The sequence below is a fragment of the Zea mays genome, chromosome 8 (assembly GCF_902167145.1).
Source record: "Zea mays cultivar B73 chromosome 8, Zm-B73-REFERENCE-NAM-5.0, whole genome shotgun sequence".
In the NCBI taxonomy this organism is placed as follows: Eukaryota; Viridiplantae; Streptophyta; class Magnoliopsida; order Poales; family Poaceae; genus Zea; species Zea mays.
In genome coordinates, this window is record NC_050103.1 from 155,587,245 (window position 1) to 155,597,580 (window position 10,336).

The 10,336-nt window shown below is 51.8% G+C and overlaps 1 protein-coding gene across 2 annotated transcripts; it reads left to right on the forward strand.

Annotated features, from left to right (window-relative positions):
- Window positions 1-1,487, forward strand: LOC100273686 (DUF1639 family protein). 2 transcript variants are annotated; one of them, XM_008656372.2, is made up of 2 exons: window positions 1-1,002; window positions 1,191-1,487. In XM_008656372.2, exons 1-2 carry the CDS (start codon window positions 325-327, stop codon window positions 1,254-1,256), a joined length of 744 nt encoding a protein of 247 aa, XP_008654594.1. In that variant the 5' UTR covers window positions 1-324; the 3' UTR covers window positions 1,257-1,487. The 2 variants fall into 2 exon arrangements, with proteins under 2 accessions (XP_008654594.1, NP_001141570.1); NM_001148098.1 differs by having other exon boundaries at window positions 144-1,485.
- The last annotated feature ends 8,849 nt before the right edge of the window (window positions 1,488-10,336 follow it).

Here is a 10,336-nt window from a genome sequence, read left to right on the forward strand (position 1 = left end):
TCCGGCGCTCGTGTCCTGCTCCTGCCCCGCAGAATTCTCCAAACTGCCCCCCCTCCGGCCTCCCACCCATTGTCACGGCCTCGCGTCCGTGGCGACTGGCGATGCCTGGCCTCCCCCTCCCCCGTAACAACAAAACACTGCGACGCAAACGACCACGCCGTCCGTCTCTTTCTACCCTCGGCCCCTCCTTGCTTTCCTCCACCGCCGCCTCGACGTCCCCCGGCGAGCCGACCGCCGCAGCCACCCCTGCGCCAGCCCGCTGCATCTGCTTCTCCCGTTCCGTCGCGTCGCCTCCCCTCAGTGCGCGGACGCCGCGAGGAGACCATGGCGGCGACCGCGGATCCGAGGGCGAAGCCGCCGCCCGCGGCGTCGCACCACCTCAAGCCGTGGGCGCCACAGCCGCGCCCTCGCGCACGCCGCGTGCCTCCCCTCCCAGGCCCGGTAGTGACCGGGGGAGGCGGCGCGCGCGATCGGCGCCGCTCCTCCTCCTCATCCTCCTCCTCGTCGTCGCACCGACGTCTCAGCGCCGACGCGGGCACCGTGCAGATGGAGCTGCCTTGCGACGGTCAGATAAAAGATCCCCGTGCCAAGCTCATGGGCCACCTCCGCCCTCTGCCGCCCCCGCCCCCGCCCCCGCCGCCGCCTAAGCCGCAACCCCGGCCGCCGGGACCCGAGCCGGCAGCGCCGCTTCCGCAGCCGACGCCGTCTCAGCCGGAGGAGGCTGCGGCGGCCAGGCCCTGGAACCTGCGTGACCGGAAGTGCCGCCGACCAACGGCACGCGGGGCGGCAGCGGCTGCGGCAGCGGCACTCGACGCGTCGCACGCGCGGGACGCCGCCGGGGCGGGGGCGGAGAAGGCGCGGCTGCCCGTGCCCCTGGAGCGCGCGCCGTTCGCCGTGGCGCTGACGGCGGAGGAGGTGGAGGACGACGTGTACGCTCTGACCGGCGCCCGGCCGCGGCGGCGTCCCCGGAAGCGTCCTCGCGTCGTGCAGCGGCAGCTCGATGTAAGGCCAATTCCCCATACTGCCCCTCGTGCTCCACCTATAACCACTTCATGTTGCACGAGAAAGAAAAAAACGTAGCATTATTCTATCTCGTCATCGAATATATATAATCAGTTCTTGTTCGGAAGAACACAACGCTCCGATAGATCCAGCTAATCTCGTTCTGGCTATTGTGTCCCGTGGTGCAGGCGCTGTTCCCTGGGCTGTGGCTGACCGAGATCACCGCCGACGCCTACAAGGTGCCGGACGAGTAGCAAGCCGCCGAAGCCCCGCCGCTGTCTGCTCCAGCGTCCGGCCGGCCAGCTAGTCGTTCGCCGTTCTACCATTGATGGGTCGCCAGAAACATTAAGCATAATCTTGTCGTCTGTAAGTAGGCTTAGTCGTCTCGATTTGATGGTAGGTGCTTGTGCCCGCTCGCCATGTCCCATCGCTTGTAACACTTTTCGCTCCCCCTTAAAGATCTTAAGCTTTGTCGTCCTCGTCCATCGATCGATCTCTCGCTCTCTGCCACTGCCAGTGCGGTTGCATGCTGGTAACCCACTCCGAGATCCTTATGACCAGCTGCCTCTGCAGCTCTCAAGTTGCACGGTTTCATGATCGGCGCAGGGCAGCACGAATTGGGTAACAGCTTTTCGCTGGGCCTTGCTGGCGCTCGCGTTCTTTCCCTGTGCCGGAACGGAAGCCTGGAACGAACATGTGCAGCGGCGTTTCGGGTCGCGGGAGTGCCCGAAATCCTGTGGTTTATCCAGAGTAGCTAACAGCGAGCAAATAGATAGGAGATTTAATGTATTCTAATAATTTAAGTATATTAATTGTGAAACTAAATATTAGTGGTTACTATTTTTATTATTTTTTGAGCTCCACATCATCGCTATTTGAGACAACCACTGGGACCCCTGATACTCCAAGATCAAGTACTAGTACCAGGTACCGGCTGGGACTCAAAATTCATGCAACGCGGCATACGTTGATGGCGCATGAACAGCTACGGCATGGTACCTCGCACGTACAGCCGCCGTGGAAGCACGAGCCACGCATGATTGGTCAGCGTCACGTGACGTTCCTCGGCTGCGGTCGAAAAATCGATGCGAGCGAGATGTGCCGAACTGCCAACCCGGGGCAGGCGGTACTGGAGTCGGGGTTTGGTTCTACCGTTCCGTTCCGTGCGCTCGCCGCCGGATCTTCTGTAACGAGAGCCTTTATATACGCGATTACTAAAAGGCTACCCGCCTGTACAGTTACGGCGCGCGTAAACCGACGGCACGGCGTTGTCGGGGCGGGGCCGGAAGCCCGGTCCAGCGCGTCGGCCGTGCTAGCCTGCTAGGGGTGTGTGCCTAACTGCTACAGCGATAGGCAAGCCACCGGACCGCCGCTAACACTCGTGGGGTGGGGTATCTCGGACAGTCTCCTGTGCGTTTTGCGGTAGCTGGGCCAGGTGGTGGAGCAGACGAGCACCTCTCAATATTTTCTTTATAGTCTTTCTAACAATGTCAACTAAATTTTATTCCCTAAAAAATATTCTCAGTCTTTTACAACACTCTTAAAAAAATCATATCTTTTATATCTTCTTCATCTATGTTATTTAAATTTCATACTCTATATCAACAGTGTTACTAGATCTGACATTATATATTATTTTATACGAGTCGTGGACACATGAACACACATACACAGAAATAAGCACAGTGCATAGAGGACCACCGTACACCCTCTATACATAGCGGCATAGCGCACGAATATCATCCTCTAAATTTTAGAAGACCTTTTAGAGTTTCTGTTGAGCTCTAAAAAGAGCAGTGCGGACGGTCCGGCCCCGAGGCCGGACGGTCCGCGGTCCGGACTGTCCGCGGTGGTGGCGCGGACGGTCCGCGCGCGCGCAGAGTCAGTTAGGGTTCCTAGTTTCTCGCGGGATTTGTTACCTAAAATCGCGGGATTAACTCGGGAAACAGTTGAAAACGGATCCAGACCTCCCCCTTTATATAGATGAAGGACTACGGCCGATTGAACTCCCAACAATCGAACCAATACAACTTCTATCTCGCATTTATTTTCAGCACAATTAGGAGTAGTTCTAGTCTAGTTCTAGTTTAGCCCTAGTTTAGTATTCCAATCCCCAAATTCTCTGCCTCTCCTCGACTCTACGTCGATTAGAGGAGTCTAGGTCGGCCGGCCCGAGCCTAGACAACTCCTAGGATCTCTCCTCCCCGACGGGGTCCCTCCCGGGAGCGAGATCCAGGCGCCGCCGGCGATCTTCCGCCGCCCCTGCGCACGCGCGGACCGTCCGGCCGTCAGGCAGGGAACCCGAGCTCCTGCACCAGGTCGTGGACCGTCCGGCCCTGTGCCGCGGACCGTCCGCGTCTGACCAGAAAGCACCGCCGCCTCGCGCCAGGTCGCGGACCGTCCGGCCCCAGGCCGCGGACCGTCCGCGCCTGACCAGAGAGCACTGCCGCTGGTTCTTTTAAGTGATTGGCGCCTCCAAAAAGGTGTCAACATACTTTTTGGCGACTCCGCTGGGGATTAGGTGTCTAGACCTACTAAAAATCGGCCCATAGATGGCCGGTTCTAAGGATCACACCAAGATCTCCACCACCAACATCATCAAGCCGGCCATGGAGACGCTCCCGGCTGATGACCAAAGGCCCTTTGAAGACCTCGTAATGCGCGATGAGAAGGAGGTGATGCGATAATGGAACGAACAACGCGACAAGGAAGAGGCAGAACTGCTGCATACACTCTCCGAACGGCGCAAGGAGGCGGCGGACAAGTACTTGTCACACTTCACGGTAGATCGCCACCAGAAGATCGTCCGTCAAGGGGAGATCGATATGGAATCTCTCCTACCTCCACTTCAGGGTCCCGCTGTAAGTACTCCAGATCTGTCTCTTACGACTTTCATGGATCAACGAGGAGATCAGTTAAAGCAATATGTAGATGAATCTATTAAAATGCATTTACGTGCATACGAGAAATCAGCTGCTCCTAACTTTCCATCGTGGGAGTCTAATACAGTGCCACCCACGTCAAACACATCGGCTATAAACGGGTCACCTTTGACCCAGCCATCATATGGTATGCCGATGCACACTTTCGTGTCACCATCACAGCCGCAACCACTAGGCACGCGGCAGGTACTGGACGCGACCAAACCGTCCGAGCATCATCTCAGACAGTCCGGTTATACTGCAGACCGTCCGGCGTATTTCGCCGGACCATCCGACCAGATGCAGGCCCGCACACAAAACACTCAGGTCGCACCGTACATGGCCGGACCACCATGGTACAACCCCGAACAATTCGGCCCCATCACGGACCGTCCGGTGCATCACACCGGACCGTCCGGATATGTTGCGGACCGTCCGCCATCTTACGTCGGACTGTCCGGATATGGCATGAACCGGCCGACGTATTACGCTGGACCATCCGACTCTACACGAGTCCATGCGCAGACTGCCCAAGTCACGCCATATATGGCCGATCCGTCCGGGTACAGCCCTGGACCATTCGGCCCGATCGCGGACCGTCCAGTTCTTTACGACAGACGGTCTGGGTACGAGACTACCCACGCAGCACCATATACGGCTGGACAATCCGGATATACCTTCGGACCATTCAGCCAGGTCACGGACCATCCGGCCTCTTACGCCGGACCGTCCGGATATGCATACGCAGAGCCGAGAGCTGCGCAATACGCACAGTTCCCACATTCATCGCAGCAACATTATGGTGCCCCACCAGCAACACATTATAATCATGCCATACCACCTCATGGACATAGGGCTGAATACTATTCGGCCACAAGAGAGCCTGAGGGGTATAGGGCAGGAGCTGGTGACATTAATAGGACACCTAACACACACCTCAAACATACCTGGGAGGAAAGCCGACAGAGTAATGTCAGGCAACCTGAAATCTCCACCCACAAACTCAATGGATGGTCGCCAGACATGGCAGAGAGGGTCAGAGATGAGGTAGCCGGGATGTTCAAGGACAAACTCGGTGTTAGTGTGTCAGGTACAGGGCAATCGTATCGGAAACCTTATAGCCACCGATTCGACACCGTGCCATACCCACAGGGAACTAGAATACCAGACTTCTCTAAGTTTTCTGGTGAAAGTGGGAAAAGCACACACGAACATATAAGCCAATTCATAGCACACTTGGGAGAATTGGCTGATGGGGAAGCCTACCGCGTTCGTTTATTCTCGTTGTCCCTTACTGATACTGCATTTGCATGGTACGCAGCTTTGCCACCAAACTCTATTAACTCTTGGGAAGAATTAGAGCAGAAATTTCATGAACACTTCTTCTCAGGAGAACATGAGTTAGAATTGGCTGACTTAGCTTCAGTCCGACAGGGGCCTGAAGAATCGGTTAATGACTATATCCGGAGATTCCGGGACACTAGAAACCGATGCTTTCAGATTCATGTCGCAGAAAAACAACTGACAGGGCTAGCTTTCAATGGGTTGCGACCCTACTTAAAAGAAAAATTAGATGGCACCCAATTCTTTTCACTAGTGCACTTACACCAGCGGGCTATGACCTGTGAAAGCCGAAGTAAGGAAACATCAAAATCGGCTAGCCATAAGATGCATCTAGTGGGATACGATAATTCGGACGATGAATCCATGGATGTATACACCGCCGAACTGGTTTGGCCAGGACAGGCTAAACCTTCAGCGTGTTCTGCTTTACAGTCGATTCGAAAGAATCGACAAGAGAAAGTTAAGTTTACTTTTAATGTTGCCAAATGCGATAAAATATTTGACGAGTTACTGAAAAACGGCAACATTAAATTAACTCATACTATTCCTCCTCCTGATGAATTAAAGAGGTGTGCTTATTGTAAGTGGCATAATTCCTTTTCTCATGCCACCAATGATTGTAATGTTTTTCGTCGACAGATACAATCGGCCATAAATGAGGGTCGATTGGCTTTTCAGGAGATGCAAGTAGACACACAACCCTTCCTTGTTAATACAATAGAACTCACATGCAAAAAGGTCTTGGTTCGGCCCGAAATGGCCGATAAAGGCAAAGGCAAGGGCATCGTCATCAGCAATCCTCGCATGTCAGATATATCACAAAAGGAGATTACTCGAAAGGCTTCGGACGAGAAGGCTAAAAGGTCCGAAGACGCCGGGGGGCAGGCACAGTTAATAAACCAAACACATCAGCCTAGCCCCAGCATCGTAGATGGTCCGGCACCTACGTGCGGACAATCCGATGCTCAGACAAACGGTCCGGCTAACTCAGCCGGACAGTCCACCTATGACCAAAGGCGTCAACCTCTACACAAAGCAAGGAAAAAGACGCAAGGTCAAAGCACATATAATCGGCTGATCAAAGCCGATCCTACTTTTGATCAGTTGCTCTCCAAAAATACTAGCAAAAAGACTGTTCCACGTGATCGGTCAACAAAGAAACCCCGGTCACCTGCTAAAACAAAACGGTCAAACAAAACGACCCGAAAGGCGACACAACAAGCATCGCCTATTCATTCTATGAGACCAGGGTACTTTCCACCTATTTACTCATCGTCGGTATATTATCCTGTTCAAACATGGAATGGCACGATGATGAATCCATGGTACATGTATAGTCCCTTCGTCTATCCAGACTGGGGGGCACCTCCATTCTATTCCTTTTGATCCATTGATCAAATGGTCATGGCCGAGAAAGATACAATCCGAAACGGCCTTTATATTGGTGCTTTATTGAATAATCTCCATATCGAAAAGCCGGTGACCTACATCAGGTTTAGTTCATATGCTTTTGGTTCGTCAACCTTCACCAAAAGGCAGGGGGGCATATGTTGAGCTCTAAAAAGAGCAGTGCGGACGGTCCGGCCCCGAGGCCGGACGGTCCGCGGTCCGGACTGTCCGCGGTGGTGGCGCGGACGGTCCGCGCGCGCGCAGAGTCAGTTAGGGTTCCTAGTTTCTCGCGGGATTTGTTACCTAAAACCGCGGGATTAACTCGGGAAACAGTTGGAAACGGATCCAGACCTCCCCCTTTATATAGATGAAGGGCTACGGCCGATTGAACTCCCAACAATCGAACCAATACAACTTCTATCTCGCATTTATTTTCAGCACAATTAGGAGTAGTTCTAGTCTAGTTCTAGTTTAGCCCTAGTTTAGTATTCCAATCCCCAAATTCTCTGCCTCTCCTCGACTCTACGTCGATTAGAGGAGTCTAGGTCGGCCGGCCCGAGCCTAGACAACTCCTAGGATCTCTCCTCCCCGACGGGGTCCCTCCCGAGAGCGAGATCCAGGCGCCGCCGGCGATCTTCCGCCGCCCCTGCGCACGCGCGGACCGTCCGGCCGTCAGGCAGGGAACCCGAGCTCCTGCACCAGGTCGTGGACCGTCCGGCCCTGTGCCGCGGACCGTCCGCGTCTGACCAGAAAGCACCGCCGCCTCGCGCCAGGTCGCGGACCGTCCGGCCCCAGGCCGCGGACCGTCCGCGTCTGACTAGAGAGCACCGCCGCTGGTTCTTTTAAGTGATTGACGCCTCCAAAAAGGTGTCAACAGTTTCTTGCTGGAGGGATAAAGGATCCGACAAACCTCTATATTTAGAGGACAATTTAGAGGTTCAGCCAGTTTTAGGCCCTGTTTGGGTGTTTAAATTTGAACTCTTTCGAACTAAATTCTGCAAATTACATTATGATACAGAATGAATCACTCAAGATTGAACTCAATTCAATTTCTTGTTTGAGTGTACTAGGATTTGTTTTTCTAGTGACTAGTTCCAAGCGCTGTATGAAGGGCCCGTTGAAACATGAAATCTGTAGACAACACTCACACTAAATAGGCCACAAACAGACTTTGCTAGCGCCAATCTGAGACTGCCTGGCTGATAATTCTTGTAGTAATCCTGCTGCATATCCCACTGCTTTACTTGACATAACCTAGCTTCTCCCTTCTCAAGAATTAGCAACATTTTTTTTGTCTACGACTGTAAGGCCCAAAATATGTATAAGAAAAAAGTAATAATAAAATAAATATATGAAGAAAATAAGATAGCAAATTTAGATATCTCAATTTATACTTGAGTGATATCTCAAATTATATTTGAGTATTGAAAATTTAGGGCTGGATTTGTGAAAACCAAGAATTTATTTAGGTAGAAGGTAATAGAAAAGTTTTCTATTCAACTAAATAATTATGAATATTATTAAATGATGCACCATAAGCCTTTATTTAAATGAATGTTAAATTTGGAAGTAACTTTTACTTCATATTTCACATTCAAAAGACTATTTTTCTACAAAGAGAGAAAACAATATGAGTGTGTACCATATTTCAAACATCTACCAAACAAGTAAAATAATTAAAATAAACATACATATATTGAATCATGCTAGAGTTTATATGTGTGTGCATTTGATAATAATAATAATGAATATATTAATAAAAATTCAATAAGGTCCAAATTTGGATTTAAACCTAAATTTGGAAATTAAAATGTGGAGAAAAGAAAGGAAGAATAACAAGCAAAGATAAAGAAAATGAATATAAAAATATTTATACCTCCTATATTATTGGCTTCAAGTTGTACATTTAAAATGAGCAAGAGTTCACAATTAAAATTGAATTCAAATTGAATTTTAGAAATAAAAATGAAAAAAAATAAGAACAGAAATAGAGAAAGGATACTAACCCTAGCTGGGCCGCTCCTCTCCTTTTCGGCCCCACTCTCTCTGCCGCGCACGCTCGGCCCAGCTACTGGCCCATTCCACGCAGCTCGGTGCCACTGCCATGCAGGCCCCACTTGTCGGCAGCTCCCTCTCCTCTCGCGCCTCACTGAATGCTCGGTCCCACTGACCAATCACCAGTCGTAGCCTTCGCTCCGATTCCTCGCGCTCGCAGTCACTGTGAGGTGGGCCCTGCGCCGTCAGGATCTCCTTCTTCCGCGCAACAGCCCGCGCATCGCGCGCACGGAACCGAGTCCGTTAAACCCTGGCGAGATCCACGCGCTGGTATGGTCGTGATCCGAGGTACTCGCGCCAACCTCCTTCTGCCCGTGGTATAAAAAAAACGACCCCCTTCCTTCGTCCGTCCATCCGTGGTGCGCCATTACTGTGAAGAATCAGGGAGAGAGAAATCGAGGTGAGATAATGAGGGGATCGGTGAATTGGGTAGGGGAAGAGTTCCTAGACCTGCGTGCGTCCTTCACTGGAGTACACGCAACCGTTGGCACCCTCACCGTGTGGAGTTGCGGTCGGGCCTGGGGTCAATTGCTCGCCGGACTCAGGGTCCGCCGCCGGGCCGCTTCGCTTCGTGGTCGGACTCCACCGCCTACATCAAGCCCTCGGTGGTCGATCCGGGAGGAAGCGCAGAGCACATGTATTCTGTTCGCGGCCTCGTCTGGGCGGAATTGAGCTCCAGCCCACCAAGATTCCTCGCCGGTGTGGGAGCTTCATCGCATCGCCGCCGTGTGCCGTGGCAGCCTCCCTGGCGTCGTTCCTGCTCCTGGTATGCCCTCCCATCTTGCATGCGTTAGCTCAGGAATGCGTAGGTCTCTCGAGTTTCAAGAATAGGGCGTCGGCGTGCCGGGACGGTGGCCACCGGTGGGCTCCGCCGTGTGTACCTGTGTGGCGCTGCCTCGGAGCCGTGGTAGGATAGCTGAGGAGGGTGAACGGTTGGTTGTCGTTGATCTGGAATGTGCGGCCAAGATCAGAACGTGCATACCTCTTTGACGAAATTAAATCTTGGCCGTTGGGGTGAATCCGAGGGATGAGTATGGCTGATGGCGTGAACGTACTACAACCGTGGATCTCTGATCCTGCAGCCATCATTAGATACCGATTCACCCAATTGATACGATCTAATCTGGGCCCCTGAACTGGGATCGGATGGCTAGGATCGTTAGATACCCTTTCGGCCGCCCATCTTATATAAAAGCCCCTGGACTTATTAAGTATAAACCCGCGGTCCTCCCCTGGGTGGTTCTGAGTCTTGGTGTCTTTTGCGCAGAACCCCCTGGGTTTCTATTAAATAGTGGCCGCAGTCCAAGTAACTCAGAAATCTATTAAATTTAATACAGAAATTCTTTTTAATGCAAAATAATGTCCCAAACTTAGGAAATTCATAACTTGATGAATTTAGCTCCAAATTGATTCATTCCAGTGGCATTAATTTTGTTTAAGTATTGTTTATTACCTACTACTTTTGTCTAACCATGAAACTTGATTTAAAATTATTCACATGAATAACTCTATTCTAGGTATTAAATAACTTCAGAAATTCCTAACTTAACAACTGTAGCCCCGAATTTAGTGCTTCTTGTTCCTACGACCTCGTAACTTTGCGTAGATTATTATTACACAGTTTA

What these genes read in the sequence shown, in the direction of transcription:
- LOC100273686 (NM_001148098.1), top strand. Translation starts at nt 325, where the DNA reads ATGGCGGCGACCGCGGATCCGAGGGCGAAGCCGCCGCCCGCGGCGTCG.